This window comes from Papio anubis, chromosome 12, assembly GCF_008728515.1.
Source record: "Papio anubis isolate 15944 chromosome 12, Panubis1.0, whole genome shotgun sequence".
Classification (NCBI taxonomy): domain Eukaryota; kingdom Metazoa; phylum Chordata; class Mammalia; order Primates; family Cercopithecidae; genus Papio; species Papio anubis.
The window spans coordinates 68,097,653-68,118,778 of NC_044987.1; the positions used below are offsets into that span (position 1 = coordinate 68,097,653).

The 21,126-nt window shown below is 44.7% G+C and overlaps 1 protein-coding gene across 8 annotated transcripts in view; it reads right to left on the reverse strand.

The window, feature by feature from the left end:
- Positions 1–21,126, reverse strand: part of DENND2B (DENN domain containing 2B) — a 176,296-nt gene that overhangs the window by 46,066 nt on the left and 109,104 nt on the right. For 7 of the 8 annotated variants that reach the window (XM_003910253.5, XM_017948650.3, XM_009186646.3 and 4 more), the window contains one exon: positions 11,056–11,160. In XM_003910253.5, the coding sequence (XP_003910302.1) occupies positions 11,056–11,135 (80 nt within the window). In that variant the 5' untranslated portion in view covers positions 11,136–11,160. Of the gene's footprint in view, positions 1–11,055; positions 11,161–11,621; positions 11,826–21,126 lie in introns of those variants that run through there. The other variant, XM_017948651.3, reaches the window with a different exon arrangement.

The following is a 21,126-nucleotide window of genomic DNA, read 5'->3' on the forward strand; positions in this document are numbered from 1 at the left end:
CTGTGCCTCAGGTTTTTTAACTATCAACATGGACAATACTTAGTCTGAGTATCCTCACATACTAGCTGTGTGGCTAAGATGATGCAAATCTCTAACAGTGTTTGAACACTATAAATCATTCCATAAAGGTAAAATAAATAATGTTTAAAAGTAAATACAAAGCAGCCATCAGACACCCAAGACCGCTGTTCTCTCTTATCATCTATCTGTTATTCTACAATCCCAGAGTATGCCCCTGGGAGGCAGGCACTGTGGAACTGGGCACTTGTGCCATGGCCTTGTCAGCAGGCAGCCAGTTCTGCCGCTCAACACAGGCATGGATGCCAACACTGCAGCATGCGACATGCCAGAACCAACATTTTAAGGAGAGATGAAGTAAAATGAACAGATAAAAGAAAGCAGGGGAGAATGCAAAGAATATTTAAAAGAAACAGAGAACCATAAATGCACGCACACACACACACACACACACACAAATATGTAAGACACATAATTAGGATGGAAAGAATATGAGCTACAGTATGGAAAGAGAAATAAATTTAAAGAAAAAGTACTGTGGGCCAGGCATGGTGGCTCATGCTTCTAATTCCAGCACTTCACTTGAGCCCAGGAGTTGGAGACCAGCCTAGCCAATATGGTAAAACTCCATTTCTCCAAAAAAAAAAAAAAAAAAAAAAAAATTTTAAATTAGCTGGGTGTGATGACATGCCCCCGTGGTCCCAGCTACTCAAGAGGCTGAGGCAGGAGGATCCTTGAGCCCAGGAGGTCAAGGCGAAGTGAGTCATGGTTGCACCACTGCACTCTAGCCTGGGCAACAAAGTGAGATCTTGTCTCAAAAATTAAAAAAGAAACAAGAAAAGAAAAAGAATCATGTTATGTGTGCACATGCACATAGACAGAAAGTGAGAGTTAAAGTGCATAATATTCCCTCTGGTACTGTCTCATAGGAACACGCCCCAATCCCTGGGCTAGCGATACAGGCCCCTCTTCGGTAACACAAGAAGTATTTGTGCTAAGGAATGTCCCATGTATTGTCAGGTGCCCCGAGGAACTTTTTTGGAGGGAAGGCTGTCTTTAGTTCTTGATGAACTTGGCATGCTCCAAGTTGCTCTGCTTTTTCTGGTCATAGGGCTACTACAAGTGTTAGTAACAAGAAGGGACCAAGCTGGAGCTAGTTGGGAAAAAGTCCTAGTAGTCCTGGAAACAGCCTGAGAGGTACCAGGATGTGTTATGAGTGCCATGAAGTGAGCCTGTCTGCAGGTGAAGGTTATACAGGGCTCAGTGTCCAAAATGCTTCCATCCCTACTAAGCAATGTCTTGCCTGCTTCAAATGAAACTGCCTGGAAGGTGGCCAGTCATTCAGCATTCTTGGGCTTCTCAACTAAGGACCCTGTTGGCTTAGCGGTATCACCATCCTCCTGCCACCCAGTGACTGCCCCAATTCTGGGGATGGCATTCTCACTGCGCTACCCCAAAGCCATACTCTGAGCGTGGAGGAGGAGAAAAAGGAGGAAGGCTACCTGAGTCAGCAAGTCCAAGAGTTTGTTCCCCAGCCTAGAGCAGAAGCTTGCCCAGTAACAAGACATAGACATCCCACTCCAGAAAAGTCCTGAGAAAAAGTCAAAGGACAGGGTGATACTCACAACTTGGCTTTCTTGCTCCCAAAAAAAAGCATCTCAAACAGTTGCGAGTCCCCAACAGGGTCCAGGACAGCCTCATCCCCCAACTGGGGCTATATCTAGGCCACCGTCTATAGAGATTCTCCAGGTCCCTACGGCTTGTCAGGGTAAGTGAAAGGTAGTGAGAGTCACAGCATAAATTGAGTTGCCTTTTCACCTCCAGAAAGCACATCTAAGAATCTACGGAAGCCGCGCCTGTCCGCCCCCAAGCTGATTTCTAAGAAAGCACCAAGCGGACTGCTGAGTTCTTCTCTGGAAGGGAATGACGAACCCTCTAAGTAGCAGCGGCAAGTGAAGACAGAGAGAATGCTGACATTGCAGAAGCCCTCTCTGAGGTTACCGATCCCTGACAGGAACATCCCCAGTGCCTCAGTCCAGTAAAGACTGGGCTACTGTATAAAGCAGAGCCAGGCATTAGACAAAGCCAAGAGGGAGGCAAATCCAATTCCAGGAAACCATGCAAATGGCACTTGTGATGGTTTTAAAACGTGGTCCCCAAATTCTCTGACATGCCTCCTGTCAAAATAACCCCTCCTCTTAAACCTGGGCTCTGTGACTGCTTGATTGATAGCATACAATACAAGTGATGTGGTGCTACTTTTCAGGCCCAGGCCTAAAAAAATCAGCAGCTCCTAATTCCCGTCTCTCATGCTAGGAGCAAGCCCAGGCCATGTGGAAAGGGTACATATAGGTGTTCTGGCTGCCAGTCCCAGGTAAAGTCCCAGCAACAGCCAGCATCCCCCCGATGTGGGGTTAAGACATTGCCAGGTGATACCAGCCCCTAGCCATTGAGCCACTCTAAGCCTTGAAGTCTTTTATTTATTTATTTATTTATTTTTAGAGACAGTGTCCCACTCTGTTGCCAGACTACAGTGCAGTGGCAAGATCTCAGCTCTCTGAAGCCTCGAATTTTTGGGCTCAAGAGAGCCTCCCGCCTCAGCCTCATGAGTAGCTGGGACCACAGCTGCATTCCAGCACACTGGGCTAATTTTATTATTATTACTAGTTTTTATAGAGACAGGGTCTTGTTATGTTGCCCAGCCTGGTCTTGAACTCCTGGGCTCAAGTGATCCTTACACCTCAGCCTCCCAAAGTGCTGGGATTACAAACATGAGCCACTGTGCCCAGCCAGCCTTTAAGTCTCTTTAAGCCAAGGCAGACATCATGGAGCAGGGGCAAGCCACCCCTGCAGTGCTGTCTGAATTCCTAATCCACGGAGTCTGGGAGCATAAGAACATGGTTGTTTTATGCCATTAAATTTTTTTTTGAGAGGGGTGGTTGGCAGTAGATGTCTGGAATACATTTTGGTACCTGCAAGAGAGATGCTACTGAAACAAAATCTTAAAACAGTGACTTTTGGGCTGTCGGTAGGGGCTTAATGGAAAGTAAGGAAATGTTATTAGAAGTTAGAGGAAAGGGAACCCTTATAGTGTTGAAAAGTCTGTCACCTGTGGTAACATAGATAACAGAAAATATAGCTAATAAATCTGATGAACTAGCTAAGGAGATTTGCAGGCAAAGTGCTGAAGGTGCCATCTGACTTGCTCCAGCTGCCTATAGTAAAAAAGAGAAAACAGGTAAGCTAAGAAGGAGCTGTTTCGTTGTTAAAATTTAAAGGAATTACAAATGAGAAAGGGCTTGCTGGATCAAAAAATAAAACTGTTTTTCACTGACAGTCTCTCTGGACAGGAAAAAAATTCTCAAATTAAGAAATGGCTTCCAGGCCGGGCGCGGTGGCTCATGCCTGTAATCCCAGCACTTTGGGAGGCCGAGGCGGGTGGATCATGAGGTCGGGAGATCGAGACCATCCTGGCTAACGTGGTGAAACCCCGTCTCTACTAAATATACAAAAAATTAGCCGGGCGAGGTGGCGGGCGCCTGTAGTCCCAGCTACTCAGAGGCTGAGGCAGGAGAATGGCGTGAACCCGGGAGGCGGAGCTTGCAGTGAGCCGAGATCACGCCACTGCATTCCAGCCTGGGTGACAAAGCGAGACTCGTCTCAAAAAAAAAAAAAAAAAGAAAGAAATGGCTTCCGGATTGTGGTGGCTGGGCACAGTGGCTCACGCCTGTAATCCCAGCACTTTGGGAGGCCGAGGTGGGGGGATCACCTGAGGTCAGGAGTTTGAGACCTCCCAAAACCAACATGACCAATATGGAGAAACCCCCTCTCTACTAAAAACACAAAATTAGCCAGGTGTGGTGGTGCATGGCTGTAATCCCAACTACTTGGGAGGCGGAGGCAGGAGAATCGCTGGAATCTGGGAGGTAGAGGTTGCAGTCAGCCGAGATCACGCCACTGCACTCCAGCCTGGGTGACAGAGTGAGGTTCTGTCTCAAAAAAACAAAACAAAACAAAAAAAATTACTTAAAGTATTGCCTCATAGAACAGACAGACACACAAAAGGCCTCCTAAGTATCTTTTGATTGGGTCCTACAAATCCTCTCTGAAGACAATAAGGCTCCTAAGAATCTTAAAAACCTTTGTCCCATAGCAATCTCACAAAAAATCCAAATCGAAGTAGAGAGGGGCTTATCTGTTCTTTTTTTGTTTGTTGTTTGTTTTTGAAACAAGGTCTGGCTCCCAGGCTGGTGTGCAGTGGCTCCATCATGGCTCACTGCAACCCTGACATCCCAGGCTCAAGCGATCCTCCTACCTCAGCCTCCAGAGTAGCTGGAACTACAGGTGTGCATTACCATGCCTGATTAATTATTTTTTTGTAAAGATGGGGTCTCACTATGTCACCCAGGCTGGTCTCAAACTCCTGGGTGCAAGCAATCCTCCCACCTCGGCCTCCCAAAGTGTTGGCATTACAGGTATGAACTACTGCGCCTGGCCAAGGGGCTTATCTTGAAGTGATTTGTATGTGTGCTCTTTGCTATTATAATGGATTATAAAATGATTCGTAAGAAACCCATGAAGTTTTGTTTTGTTTTTGAGATGGAGTTTCGTTCTTGTTGCCCAGGCTGGAGTGCAATGGCATGATCTCAGCTCACCGCAACCTCCGCCCATGGGTTCGAGCAATTCTCCTGCCTCAGCCTCCTGAGTAGCTGGGATTACAGGCACACGCCACCACGCCTGGCTAATTTTTATATTTTTAGTAGAGACGGCATTTCTCCATGTTGGTCAGGCTGGTCTTGAACTCCTGACCTCAGGTGATCAGCCCCCTCCTCGGCCTCCCAAAGTGTTGGGATTACAGGCATCAGCCACTGCGCCCAGCCAACCCATGAAGTTTTTAAAGGCAGTATATCAGCTTGTAGTAAAATGGGCAGAGACAGTACAAAATGAAGAAAAGACTTTGGGTCCTTAACGTATTATGGGCATGAAGCAGATGGAGAAACTACTCACCTGCAATAATGAGCTACTTTTATGGAAAAGAAGAGTCAGAGGGCAGAATCAAAAGCTCAGAGCGTGCAGCTAGAGACAGGGTAAATGAACCAACACCTAGTCAAGGAATTAGCAACAGCTGTCCCACTGAATATAAGAAATACATCAAACCAATGACTGCTGGGTGCCTCTTGTTTTCCCCTTTTTGAAAAGCATATTCAGTGGTTACCCTAGGCCTGTCCCACCAGCGTCTTTTGGGTAGCAGATATACATTCTCTTTAAGTTACAGGTCCTCACAGCAAGAGAAACAGTACTTAAGGAGCGGTACACAAGGAATGATCCTGCACCCCAAAAATCTCATCTACATCTGGACATGATTTTTTTTTTTTTAAAGACAGGGTCTCAGTCTATTCCCAAGCTGAAGTGCAGTACAATCTTGGCTCACTGCTACCTCCATCTCCTAGGCTCAAGAATCCTCCCACCTTAGTCTCTAGAGGAGCTGGGACTACAGGCATGCACCACCACACCCAGCCAACGTTTTTTATTTTTGGTGGAGAGGGGGTTTCACTATGTTGCTGCCCAGGCTGGTCTTGAATTCCCAGGCTCAAGTGATCCTCCCACCCCAACCTCCTGAATAGCTGGGACTATAGGTGTGTACCACCACATCCAGCTAATTTTTGTATTTTTTGTAGAGACAGGGTTTTTCCACGTTGCCCAGGCTGGTCTCAAACTCCTGGGCTCAAGCGATCTGCCTGCCTCAGCCTCCCCAAGTGCTGGGATTATAGGCGTGAGCCATTGCACCCAGCCCTATCTGGATCTGATTTTGGTGACGAGATTCCATTGTAACAGACTTCAAGCTGATGCCATGAATAAGATGAGATCTGAGATTTTAGGGGAGAGATTGAGTGTATTTTGCATCTGGGAAAGACGTGAATTGCTGTGATCAGAAGGCAGCCTGTATTTTTCAAAAATAGGTACCACAACCTATTCCATTCTACATATCTTCTTATGAAGAGATATTGATATTCCTCTCATCAGGTGGTAGAAATTATCTTCCGTTCTCTTGAATTTAGGCAGCCCTTTGTTACTGTCTTAATCAATATAGTACAATAGAAGATAAAACTATCTGACTTTTGAGGCTAAGTCATTAAAATGCCATGCATTTTTGCCTTGTTCTCTTGGGATTCTCACTCTTGGAACCCAGATATCATGCTATGAAGGCATGTTGCCAAGCATGGAGGTGACATGCAGGTGTTCCCCAGCTTTAGTCCCAGCTGACCACCAGCATCAACTGTCATACATGTAAGCCTTCAGGTGATTTCAGCCCCTAGCCATTGAGTCACCCACAACTTTCAAGCTACCCTAACTGATGCTGCAAAGAACAGACACAAGCTTTCCTTGCTGAGCCCTACCCAAATTGCAATTGGTAGACAAAATAAATATTATTTTAAGCCACTAAGTTTGGGGTCATTTGTTATGTAGCAATAAATAACCAGACCTGTACTGACAGCATCATGGTTGGATTCTAGGAAGCATCTTGAGTAACAGGGGCAGAGGTCACAGGTCCTCCTGAGGGGGGCCTGCCATGGCCAGGACAGGCCCTGCAGCAGTGTCTTTACCCACAGCTACTCAGGAGATTTTTCTTCTCTTTAAGCTCTTGGTTTCTCCCTGATGTAAGACACAGGGTCCAAACTTGTGCCTACACTGGCCATGGAACCTCAAGACATCTCTGGATTTCACCATATCACAAACTGAAGCCACTCTCTTTACAAAAACCTGCAACTATGAGTTGAAATTATGGCTCCACTGCCAATTAGCTGTGTGGGCTTACAGGTTCCTCATTTGTAATGTAAGTTAATGAGCCAGATATATCTCAAGATCCCTTCCAACTCTAACATCCCAACAGAGAATGTATCGGGCCTCCAAAGAGTTCCAACTGAGTAGGGGAAATAAGACCCACACAAACATCCACTTTATGAGATACTATACGATAAGTGCCATTTGGCTGTTTTGAACCAAAGATTCTGAGTGTATGCAGAGGAGAGAGGGATTTGTCTTAGTTGAGTGGTCTAGAAAAACACTGGGAGAGAGGTGAATAGTTGCATCCAGACTGGCAGAAATGTAAGGTTTGCACTAGAGAACAGTGAACTACTGGGCAGAAGGAAAGATCAGGGTCAGATCATGAAAATCCCTGCAAACCAGGCTAAGTTTGACTTTATCATGGACAGCAGTACTTTGGGGGCAGGAAGATCCCAGGAATGCTCATAGGAAGGGAATGTGGTGGGATAAAAAAATAACGGAAGGATCAAGAGAGGCAGGCTTGAGTTCCTCTTCCTACTAGTTTTGTATCCCTAAAGAGTACCTCCTCTTTTCTGTGCCTCAGTTTCTCAATCTGTAAATCAAATGGGTTAGACTGAAGAAGCTCTGAAGCCCCCTCTGCCTTTCTAAGATCTACAGATTACATGAAAACAGAGTCCAAAGCTAAGATGACCCATTAGGAAGGTACTATAAGGATTCAAGTAGCACAACAGCCTATGCTCTAAGAGGCTGCTCTCCCATCTAGTTGACTAATCGACAAATAGCTAATGGCTTCTATGTGCCAGGCATTGTTCCAGGCTCTAGGAACACAGAAAGACATCAAAGTCCTTGCCCTCGAGAATTCTATATTCTTACAGACACTCAGATTTTCAGCACCCACCACAAGTGAAGTTCTCAAACTCAAGGCTGATAAAGTCTGTTATTTCCAAGTTGCAGTGACCCAGGTGCTGGAGTTTCATAGTGAAGAAGCTGTGGAGGAAATCAGCAGGTCTTCAGAGAAGAGCCCCTGCTGCCTGCCAGGTCTTACTGCACAAGTGAAATCTCCCGAGAGCAGTAAGTGACACAGTTCACCCTATCTACACAGCTGAATTAGCTCTAAACATAATACTTTCTTTTTTGCAAGTTACCAACCTGCTTCCAGTCCCGCCTCAGGTCATCAATACCAACACAGTAAAGGCTGACCTCTAGAATTCAGAAGAGGTTTGAGAATCCCACTCCTGACCCCTAGAGTAGGGAGGCAGTCATATCTCGTGAGCTGAAGTGGGAACAGCCTGTGGGGAGAGTGTATCTGGCAGGTAAGGATGAACAGTATGTTCATTCGGCCTCATCAACAAAAGCAAAGACAAGGAAACCTGCTCCAGGAGACCAAGACACAGCAAAGAACAAAACTGAGGCGGTCACATGAAAGGCTTAGATTTTCTCCTACACATTCCTGCCAAATCAAGACTAAGCTGCAAAGGAAAAGGAATACATTAGCAACACACCTGTGAAAACCTAGGGACTGGAATCCAGGGTCTTAAACCCAGACTGGCTTGGTGGCAGCACCAGGTGAAGTCTTATGCAAATTAAGGGTACAGTCCTTCAAATACACACCGTGACAGTTACACAGGGCCCCATCTGCCCACCCCCACCAGTTTTCCTTGCCCAGACCTCCCTCTTCCCCCAAAGCTGGACACAAATACCTCTTAGAACCACTGGGTTCCTCTGCCTTCATGTGGATGATGTGGAGGTCCCCAAAGTAGCCAGAGTGTCAAAGGCCCAGCTTTCCAAGGCCCCGACACCCCTCCCCTCCCCAGCTAAAGCTCTGGTCACACCGAGGAGGCTCCTCCTTGGACTCATGTGCTGGCAATTATAAAAGGGCCCCAGGTCACCACCAAACACCTATTGAAAGGTCAAACTAAGAAATTCAGGTGCCAAGATCATCAATCCAAGTTGTAAGTACCTTGGAGAAAGAGAATGGATCATCCCTCTTTGCCCTCCAGTGCCCAGCACAGAGCCTGGCACCCAGGAGAACCCTCTGAGTTCACTGACAATGCCTTCCTAAATGAACCGGTGATTTACTGCCTTACTTAGCCCAAAGAACAAACCCAGATGTGGCCAGGGGTGAAGGCAGCCAAAGAAACCACCAGATCACAATGTCTAAATAATACCTACACCCCAGGGGTAGTCCCTGAGAGAAGGGTGCTGCTAGCCACAGAGGCCTGCTACTTCACACCAAAAGCCAGACTCCCAGGAAAGAAGGGAGGGAGGGAAGAAGAGAAGCAGAAATGTGGTAGGAAGGAAGCGAAGACTTAGAAGGGAGACAGGAAAGGTGCTTTTTTTAGGCACATCTGAGGCTCAGATATTTACAAACACCATCTAGCATGTTATGATGGCAAGCATGCTGAGAAGCTAAAGGAAGAGCAATTTCTGAAAACACTTAGAAGTAGGCAGGCATTTACTCCAAATAGAAACTGGAGCATCTGTCAGCAGTCTTGAGCTGGCTTTGAAACTTGATGTAAATACTGCCCCTCCCACCCCTCTACCCCATTCCTGCATAGTGGAAATTAGAAGGAAAAAAAAGAATATTTAAAGGAGTTGAGGGTTGCTGGGAATGGTAATCTCCATGTCAGGTCCTAAATATATAATTGCTTTAAAATTATGAATAAAATGACACAATCACATATATTTGTTTCACTCCTACAGTAGTGTGATACTCTAAAAAATTGGAACCTTAGTTCCCAGCCCCATCTGCCAGCTCAATCATGGTAAGAATGCCACCAGGCCGACAAGAGCCCAGCAACGTGGTTCCCAGGAGCAGGCAATGGGACACAAGACTCTGAGACCTTGACCTGTTTCTGCGTTGGACACCGACATGTTCTGGAGGAGGTCAGTTTCTCCACCTGCTTTGCCCAAGAAGCTGTTCCTTGCCATTCCCAGCCTCACTCAGTACAGGGAAGCTGGTATGCCACCAAGCCCAGTCTAAATGAGAGGGATTGCCCGGGCAGGCGGTGTTCCTATCAGTCTTGCTGCTGCAAAACGAATAATCAGTTTGCTTGGCTAAGTCCCAGGGTCTTATGTACTTAACAAGTCAGAGTCCATCAAACCCTGTTTGGCATAGTCCATCCAGAATGTTTCTATTGGGACAAAGTCCTGTATGTATGGTGTGAGGAACCCCTGCCTCCTTCACGACAGTCACTCCCCAGGGGCTACATCCCGTGCACTATTCTACCAACTATATCTGGACTCCAGCTCTGAATGAACCAAACGTTTACCACCACCTCTGACCAGACCCTACTGGACCCAGCCTAGCAATGCATAGCCAGATATTCAGGAATGAACTAGCCCTGACCAAACCAAAGCTGAGCACCCTTCTCAGAGTTATCCATCCTAGGGGCAGAGGCCGCAAAAGCCAAATCTGTCCACCTGACATTCAGCAGAAAGGGCTACGAAAGGTACACGGCTTTAATAAAAGAGACTAAAGGTTCTTTTAAGATATCAGTGTCCAGCTTTGGCCAAGACCAGAGAAGCCCTGGTGAGAGTATTGTGCATCTATCTGTGTATCTGTGAGTTCCAGAAGCTTTGATCTCATCCTCAAAAGGCGGTTAAAATTTATTGAGTAGCTTTATGTCAGCCATAATGCTAAGCATTGACATATATTATCTCATTTAGTCCTCACAGCAACTCTCTAAGATAACTACTATTATTATTTTATAGACGAAATAATGAAGATTTTAGAGGGCCCAGGGAAACATTCTGAGAGCTATTTGGTTAAGTGATTAGAACTTGGATTTGAACCAAATCCATGATTCCAAAATCCACGGTTTCTCTAAACTCTTATAAAGCCTAGGCTATTGCTTGGAATTTGTGCTAATATGCATAACTGCCTCTCTACCCTTAGTCCAATGTGGTCAGCCTCCCTCACTACAGTGCAGCTTAGCTCAGGCACAGGCCTCCAGCTCTCCCCACCATGGGAAAAGGTTACAGCCAGAAGAACATCAGCTGCTTCTTGCTGGCCCCATCCTTGGAATGCTAGGCACAAAGCAGAGCTTGTTTTAAGAGTTATTGTTTGCTATGTTACATGGAAACTTATAGAACTGGAAAATATCTTCTGCCTAATGGTCAGCATGAACTGGCCTAGACCAGTCACCTGGATGACTGTCAGTCAAGATGATGACTACTTACATTTTGGAGGGGTCCCACCCAGGACCTAGGTCCCTTGCTGCCATGCCCCACAAGTGCTTCCTTACCCACCTGCTCAGAGTCCCCCGAGGGGCCTTAGTGCTCCCGGCTCCGTGGGTGATGCTGGAATTCTTGTTGGCAGTCATGGTCATTTCGGCTCTCTGCAAACCCAGAGCCCTGCAAAGAAGACAATGCCGGTAAGCCAAGTTTCTATGGGCAGCCAAAAGTACCTTGAACATCTTCCAGATGACCTCCAAAAGTGCCAAGAGGGTTTCTGTGGCAGATGGTAGAAACTGCTTTCCCACTTAATGTTTAACTCCATGTGTTACAGCTTAAGAGCCCCCAAGAAACCCCTGGCCGGAATAGGGAAGAGTGTGAGCTAACATCACATCACTTCACAGAAAACAAAATAAACAAGCCCAAGAAACTCCATCTCCATTCATCTCTCCTCATTCCTTAAGTTAGAGTTTCCTAAACCTCTATCATTCTATATAGTCCATGGTTTTTGCCATATTTGCATACCTCCTGACATACTATTCAATATTTTTCTTGAATATACTTGAAACGACTTCCTTTACTTAAAAAGAAAAAAGTAACCTTATTCTAAACAATAAACTATTAATTCAACAAATATTTACCTAGCACCCATGTCCAAGGCAAATGTGATCCAGCGAAGAGTAATACAGTATCTGACCTCATGCAGCTTACATCCCAGTGGGGAAAAACAGACAATGAGCACACACAAATTATCACATGTGTGATAATAAGTGTACCTTTGTGTATAATATGTAAGGTGATGATAAGTGGAATGAAAAAAAAATTAAGCAAGGTAGAGCTGGGAGTGGTGGCTCATGCCTGTAATCCCAGCACTTTGGGAGACCAAGGCAGGCAGTTCACTTGAGGTCAGGAGTTCAGACCAGCCTGGGCAATATGGTGAAACCCCTTCTCTACTAAAAATACAAAAATCAGCCAGGTGTGGTGGCAGGCAGCTGTAATCTCACCTACTTGGGAGGCTGAGGCAGGAGAACTGCTTGAACCTGGGAGAAGGAGGTTGCAGTGAGCCAAGATTGCACCATTGCACTCCAGCCTGAGTGACAATTCTGAGACAGAATTATTTTATTTATTCTGTCTCAAAAAAATTAAATTAAATTAAATTAAATTAAATTTGAAAAATCTTAAGCAAAGTAGAGGGAAAGGGAGTGGTGAAAGGGTATCTTACTTTAAATAAGATGTTCAGGGAAAACCATTATGATAAAGTAACATTTGAGTACACATCATGAAATTGAGAGCTAGAAGTGCTAATCATATTTTTTCTAACACCCATTAAAATAAAAGTAACATACATTAAGGTATTTAACTATTTAAAAGTCAAAAATGTCTGTTCATGTACCATATATTCTTAGCTAATATATCACCAGTGGTAAATGCACTATCCTTTCAGGAACACTATTTTATGCCAAGTAATAAAAGGAATACAAAGATTAAAATTTAAGGGTACATTTGGGTTGGAAAGAAGGAAGTAAAACTATCTCCATTTGCAAATGGCATGATTTTGTATGTAGACAATCCTAAGGATTCCACTAAAAAACCTATTAAACTGCTGAGTGAGTTCAAGTAAGTGTGCAGGATACAAAATCAATATTAAAGATCAATTTGGGGTCAGGCACAGTGGCTCACATTTGTAATTCCAGCACTTTCGGAAGCCAAGGCAGGCAGATCCCTTGAGAACAGGAGTTCGAGACCAGCCTGGCCAACATGGCAAAACCCCATCTCTACTAAAGATATAAAAATTAGCCAAGTGTGGTGGTTCATGTGTATAATCCCAGTTACTTGGGAGGCTGAAGCATGAAAGTAACTTGAACCTGGGAGGCAGAGGTTGCAGTAAGCCAAGATTGCACCACTGCACTCCAGCCTGGGTAACAGAGCAAGACTCTGCCTCAAAAAAAAAAAAATCAATTTTATTTATATATACTAGCAATGAACAATCTGAAAATGAAATGAAGGAAACAATTCTATTAACAATAGTGGCAAAAATAATAAATCACTTAGAAATAAATAAAAGAGATGCAAGACATGTATACTGCAAATTATAAAACATCATTGAAAGAAATTAAAGACTTAAAAAATGAACAGACATACCATATTCATGGACCAGAAAATTTAATATTGTTAAGATAGCAATTCTCCCTAAATTGATTTACAGACTCAACAGAATACCCATCAAAATCCCAGCTAGCTTCTTTTCAGAAATTGGCAAGCTGATCCTAAAATTTTTTGGAAATGCAAGGGATACAGGACAGCCAAAACAATCTTGAAAAAGAAGAACAAGGTTAGAAGACTCTGAGTTGCCAATAAAAAAAAAAAAATACTAACAAGTAACCAAGACAGTGCAGTACTGACATAAGAATAGAAACAGAGATCAATACAACAGAATCCAGAGTCCAGAAATAATCCCTTACATTTATGGTCAACAGATTTTCAATAAGGATGCCAAGACAATTAATGGGGAAAGAAGAGTCTTTTCAACAAACTGTGCTGAGAAAACTGGATATCCATATACAAAAGAATAAAGTAGGGCCCCACTTCATACCATATTTAAAAATAAAGTAAAAAATGTGTATAGCCCTAAATGTAAGAGCTACAATTACAAAAGCAAAGCTAGAAGAAAACAGAAGTAAATCTTTATGACACTGGATTAGTCAATGGTTTCTTAGCTATAACACCAAAAGCACGCATGCACGCACGCGCACACACACACACACACACACACAAAGGAAAAAGGACATGAATTGTATTATGTCAAAATAAAGAACTTTTGTGCTGTAAGCAATACCATCAAGAAAGTGAAAAGACAGCCTAAAGAATGGGAGAAATTTTTTGCGAATCATGTAATCTATTAAGAAACTTGTCGCCCGGGCGCAGTGGCTCACGCCTGTAATCCCAGCACTTTGGGAGGCCGAGACGGGAGGATCACGAGGTCAGGAGATCGAGACCATTCTGGCTAACACGGTGAAACCCCGTCTCTACTAAAAATACAAAAAAAAAATTAGCCGGGTGCGGTGGCGGGCGCCTGTAGTCCCAGCTACACGGGTGGCTGAGGCAGGAGAATGGCGTGAACCCGGGAGGCGGAGCTTGCGGTGAGCCAAGATTGCGCCACTGCACTCCAGCCTGGGCGGCAGAGCTAGACTCCGTCTCAAAAAAAAAAAAAAAAAGAAAAAAAAGAAACTTGTATCCAGAACTTATAAAGAATTCTTTCAACTCAATAATAAAAAAGTAACCCAATTAAAAATTAGACAAAGGATTTGGAACAGAAATTCTCCAAAGATATAAACTTGGCCAATAAGCATATGAAACAATGCTCAATATCATTAGTCATTAGGGAAATAAAAATCAAAACCACATGAGATATTACTTCACATCCACTAGGATTTCTATAACAAAAAAAAGACAGATAAAAACAAATAAATGCTAGTGAGACTGTAGAAAAATTGGAACTTTCATTCCTTACTGGTAGAAATGTAAAATGGCACAGCCACTCTGGAAACAATTTGGTAGTTCCTCAAAAAGTTATACTCAGAGTTACCATATAAACCAGGATGACCCACTCCTAGGTATCTGTTCAGGAGAAAAGAAAATACATGTCCAGACAATCACTTGTACATAAATGTTCATAACAGAATTACTCATAGTAGCCAAAATGTGGAACTAACCCAAATGTCCATCAACTGATGATAAACAAAATGTGGTATATATCAATACAACTGAATATTATTCAGACATAAAAAGGAGTAAAGTACTGATACTTTCTACAACATGAATAAACCTTGATTCCTCTTTTGTGAAACGTCCAGAACAGGCAAATCTATACAGACAGAAAGTAAACTAGGAGCTGCCTAGCACTGGTTGAGGGTGGCAGAATGGGACATGGCTGATAGGAGTATGGGGTTTCTTTTTGGGTTGACAAAAATGTTCTGGAATTAGATAATGGTAATGGTTGTACAACTCTTGTGAATATATTAAAAACCATTACATTATATAAATGAATTTTACAGCATGTTAATTACATCTCAATATAGACATTAAAACTTAAGAGCTAAATAAATCTTTTTAGTGCCTTGGAGAATGGGTGTGAGCAACAACACAAATGACACATCAAGCACATTTCCAGTGTCCAGGTGCACCACAGCCTAGGCCAACACCACCATCACGGAAGCTGAACAGTTCACCAACAGCAGTTCTCTCCCTCTGACTGGCATCCTCCATCACATTGACCAAAATGAAGTATATCTGGATGTGAAAGTTAAACATATTTATTTATGGCCACTGATGACCTTAATCCTGGAGACCGTCTTACCTTGGTGCAAATAAGTGATTGGTTCTGATAATAAAAATAAGTCAAGTCCTAATTCTTGATACCATTTATACTTCTTTCCTAATCTCAAGATGAAATGTACTAGCTCTAATTTCTTTAACTTCGCTTACTAAGCGCTCAGGGTTGTGGTTTTGGTGATGGTGATAGGGAGTGATATGGTAACCGGAAAGAGAGGAAGCAGCCAGTAGGCAGGGGATGATTATCTGACAGTGACAGCAATGAAACATCCCTCCAAGGTGAATACAGCAGATGCTTCTGGAAAAAAGAAACCAACTCTCAGCCTCACTTTTACCCTTCATAAAATGGAGTTGGTCCAGCTAACTTTTTTCTTTTTGGTAGAGACGGGGCTTCTCTATGTTGCCCAGGCTGGTCTCGAACTCCTGGTCTCAAGTGATCCTCCTGCCTCGGCCTCCCAAAGTGCTAGGATTACAGGTATGAGCCACCATGCTTGGCCCTATAAGTTTAAGTCTATATTCATCAGCATAACACTAGTGATGATGATGATGACGACGATAAAGTCAATCTTGCTCCCAGGGCATCTATGCACACTGGCTGTAGTGAGATACTCTCTACCTGCACCAGCCCAGTGCCAAGTAAAGTGCTTGGCATATCATATGGCTACATGTACAACAGAGAAGGGACAGAAAAGGCAACCTCTGGAAGTTTTATCAGGCCAGTTTTCAGGGTCCTCAGGAAGCACAGTGCTATAGGAATCAACTTGCTAAGCATCAGCTTTCAACTGTAGCAACGGTCACAATAACCATCGCCATCCATGAAAACAACACTTGACCTGCTCTATCACTTCCAGGGCAGGCCCTTGGAGAAAAGGCAAAAGATTTGTGGCATGACCAGAAACTGAAATATGTTAGAAGAACATGATGAAAAACATATTCTTTCTTTCCCTGAATTTCTGCTTTTAGGAGGGTAGACTCACTGCTCTGAAATGCTATCATGTAGTTGTATATGAGAACACAGAGCCAGCTTACTAAGAAACAGAAATGTAGTTGACTCTGACATCTGGGTGGCTAAGAGGAAAAATCCTGGGAAGATGTAACCAAGAAAGAAGCAGAACAAAATTGCCTCCAGGCCCATGACAGGGACCCTTAGTCACATTTGTCCAAGAGTGCAGCTGCCATTCTCAGAAGTGGCCTGGGAATTCAGGCATCTTGAGCCAGCACTGCTGAGAACCTCAGAAGGGCACACGAGATGAGAAAAACAGAGATGCCTACTCACCAACCTCCCCACCAACTGCTCTCTCTGGGCCAGGTCTATCAGGATCAGAGAATAATTTGGGACTTGAGGAGCTGAAGGCCAGGTTAACCCTTTATACCTGAAGCTCAGGCTTGAGGATTCTCAGCATTCTGGCTTCCTGGGCTACACCATTTCTCCCCACCTCCTAAAAGCAGCCCCAGGCCCTCATCTATGCTTTTAGCCTGATATCCTGGCTAGTCAGGCTGCAGGGAGAGAAGATGCTCCTAAAGCAGAGGAAATGCCGATGGGAATGGAGCAGAGACTCAAGCATGAGGAGAGGTTTCTTTGCTAGTTCCTAGGCCCATCAATGGCAAAGTCCAGGCAGAAACTGCATGTTTAGAAAAGGAAATTGTTCAATTAGCATATACCATCAATCCAAAGTTCCTCAAAAACACAGCTCTGACAAATTATAGGCAACTATCTCAAGAGTTACGATTCAGAGAAAGGAATGGAATAAGGTACCTCTGGAGCTTTTCTACAAACTGCATCCAGACAAAGAGGCACAGTGGCAGGCCCCTAGGGGCAGTCGGAAAAACATCAGCCTTGAGTCCAGCCCTGCATTCTGACAACCACTAGTTATGTGACCTTGCTCCAGTGAGGGTCAAAGACTCACTTTGTCACTATAACAGCCATAATAGCAACATGATCTACCTCCCATGACTGTCCTGTCTGGCAACAGAAGCTTAATAAATGTTTGTTCTTCCAGATCACACTTCCCTAGGTATTTGGAAGACAACCTCTCCATTCACAAGTGTGAGTCATCTTTCAGACTCCCTAGTACTATCATTCCATTCACTGACCCTATGTCAGGCACTGTGCAAGGTACTAGGATATTAAAACGGAAAGACACAGTCCCTGCCCTGGAGAAGCTCAATGTGAAGGGAGATGAGAAAGTAAAAAGTGGACTCCGGGAAGGCCTCATCAGGAGGTGATATTTGAATTAAGCCTTAATCTGTTACCCACAGTAAGGGGACCTAAGGAAAAGCAAAAGAGCATTTATTATGAGACACACTGCTGGACTTTTTATACACGTAATTATAACAGTTAAAGTTACAAGCACTTCACGTATATTAAGTCATTTAACCCTTTAACAACCCTGAATATTTCACAGGGTTAGTTACACTTTACCAAGGAAACCAAGAAAGAGAGCAGTTAACTAGCTTGCTCCAAGTCACACGGCTAAAAAGGGGCAAGGCAGGGATTTATGCCCAGGTGGCCTGCACCAGTGCACCAGTGCACCAGTGCCCCAGCTCTGGGCCAGGACCCTGTACTGCCTCCAACTGTCTTCTAATTTAGTTCTCACCATTCTACAAGGTAGTGATAGTACAGTCTCTTTTTTTTCTGATCATGAAATTTAAATTCAGAGAAATTAAATGACTGGACTAAGGTTACTCACCTAGTGAAGGAATAGAGCAGGAATGTAGACCCAGCTCTGTCTCACTCCACTGTCCACTTACTTTCTTTAACATTGATGGGGTGCTTTAAAATGCAGAGTCCCAGGCCCCACCTGCTGAATGGGAATCTGTGGGTCTGGGGCCTAGGAATCTGCATTTTAGTAAGTGCTTTAAACCAAGCTTATATGCCCTTAAGTGCAAAAATGTGTGTCCCACAGCATGTTCTCTAGGGACTTAGTGGGGTCACGACTCACCATCTTCCCAAGAATCTGCCTAGCTATGTGCAACTAAAAGATGGGCACTCAGCCCCTCTTCCTCCTCCCCCCATCCCATTAGCTTCTTCCACCACACAGAGAACCACTGGCCGTCAACCACAAAGGAATGCGCACACCACGGGATCCAGTGAAAGCATTACCAACGGCTCATCTAAGCCATTTCCTCAGTCTCCAGGTGTACTCCGTCTTCCTGTATTTTAAAATTACTCTTCCTGCCAACCACCCTGATCCCTTCGCTTGCTTTCTCGTCATTTCTAAACTCCTGGGAAAAAGAGTTTATGTCAGAAGTCATATACCTGCGGTCTGCAGAAGCAAAAACATGTCTCATTTGGCCTTCCTTTTATTTTTAAATAATTTGAATTAGTTGTGAAGCTTAAGAAAGCAGGTGAATAGAAAGAAAAATTCAGATTCTAGCTCCTTTTGAAAAATGAGAAAATTTGCCATCACTGTGTGCTCTCCTGTATGACAACAGTTGGCCAGAGCTGAGCACAAGTGACCCAGTTAGATGCAGCGGGCTCCCTCCACTGCAGTGCTGTGCCTCCTCATCCATGGCCTCCACCTGGTCCACTTGGCTCCAACCTGACCTCCCAAGCAGCAGGTAAGTGTCGCAGCTCTCTAGCCTGCGCCCCAGCAGGAAGGGTTAGGAGGCATGGCATTGGGAACAGCCACACAAAACCTACTGGACGGCTGGGCAGGAGCAGTGCAGGGCAAAGCCTCCTGACTGCTTGAAACCCCCATCAATTCCCCTTACTGCCACAGGAAGAAAGACCTTCTGGAAGGCTGACAGCTTTTGCTCAGTCCAGCCTTCACCAGGCAACTCTCTCTAGCATCCTAAGTGCTCCTTCTCCCTCTGACCCGGTCCTATCACCTTATCCACAGAGGCTCTCTCAAAGGTCCAAGAAGGGACCGATGAAAGGTCAGTCTCTGAAGGGAGCTCTTTCTGAGGCATGCCCCACCTCTAAGAATGAACGTTCCTATCCTAGAGCAAAAAGCCTGTCCTTGTTTAGGTGACATTTCTAAATGTCTGTCTGATACTTTTCTGCAGGCATAATTGTGGATGTGACAGCATGCCTTGCTCTTGAAGCAGGAGACAGCTGAGCCCTGAGCAAACAGGAAGAAATGGCAAGCATTTGGAGGAAAGCCTCCCATTCTGCTGAGGTTAACGTCGCCACTGAGAGGAAACGTAACGTAAACATTGCACAGCACTCTGCTTTATAGCCGAGGTAAGAAGTCAAGACGACCGAAAATAGGAAACCTCTCAACCACAGGAGAGAATTTCTGCTACATCTATGTTCCACTACTCTCCTAAGCAATTCTGCTCACATGGAAGTCAAAGTTAAGGCAGTGGCCTAAAGGGATAGAGAAGGTGGGAACGGGAACAGAGCTCTTGTGTGTGTTCTGAGAACATGGTGAGAGCCAGGAGAGGGCCAGCAGTACAATGACAGTACAGTGACCCTACAGTGTGCAGCTGTCATCTGACTGCCCTGGGGCCAACCTGCTTACTCATCCTGCCCAGCAAACACCTCCTCAGACCCTCTTTACCTTCTTGCCAACTCCTTCCTGCACCTTTCCTCATCCATGGGCCCTGGCCAAGGACATGAGGTACAGACTGGCAGCTCCTCAGAGGAGGGCTGCCAAGAGTCTCAGCAACCAATACTGGCCCTCAGATTCTAAGGAGCTTAACAAATGCAACTAAATCAGGATGATCCTTCTCTGCATGAGACTTCGACCTCATCATCAGTCCCTGTTCTTCCTGAAGCAGCGAGGCCCCCTGCTAAATTCCTGCAGAAAAGCTCCCCTGCTTCCTAGAAAGAGCTATAAGCAAAGCCCACCAATGCTGTAAGCAAAAGGCACAGCCCCTCCCTGCCTAACCTCCCAACTGATCGACCACTTGCCTGGTTCTCAAAGGGATAAAAGGGCTCCTAGAAACAGACTAAGAAAAAACCTGAGAAAAAGCTATGGCCCCTTTCCTTCTATCTTCTCGGTGCTGCCTCCATTCTCTCCCTTTCCCCCACCTGCACACACAACCCAGAGCCACCGCAAGCTTCAGTAACCTTAGATTAAGTTCCTTGTAAGTACCCAAACCAAGGTTCTCAAAAATGTGAGCTTTCACCTGTAATCCCAGCACTTTGGGAGGCAGAGGCAGGAGTACTGTTTGAGCCCAGGAGTTCAAGACTAGCCTAGGCAACAAGTGAGACCCTGTCTTCACTAAAAATAAAAAATTAGCAGGGTGTGGTGATGCACACCTGTAGCCCCAGCTACTTTGGAGCCTGAGGTGGGAGGATCACTTGAGCCCAAGAGTCCAAGGCTGCAGTGAACTATAATCATGACCCTGCACTCCAGCCTGGGTGACAGCGTGAGACCCTGTCTTTATAAAAAAAGAAAAGAAAAGAGTGCCAGGAAGGATTTTCTCAAGACTGTCCCATTCCCTACAAAATAGTAAACCTTTTCTCCTTCACTACTTTGATACACTTCACACCTTAGATCTTTTCCATTTCAGTCCCAGGTCCAGAAAGCCCTTCAAGTAAAAATGTGGTGGGGATAGCGAGCCTGGTCAGGTGGAGAGGAACCAACATTTGTTTTGCTGGGAGGTCAGAGGATAGATGGGTGTTTTACAGGTACCCGTGAGGCTGAAATCTCTCTCAGCTAGCCACAGGAAAAGACGATTTTTTGTTGTTGCATAATAATCAGAAAAAAAGAACTTTTTCCATCTCTTCACTGTCCACTTATCATTCCCACATCCTCTTTCCCAACCTTCCTCCTCAAAGAAAGCCCTTTAAGTCTGCTTTTTCAACCTCAACCATATTTCAGTCCCTTTTCCTGCCAGATGGTCCTTCTCCACTTCAGTGCA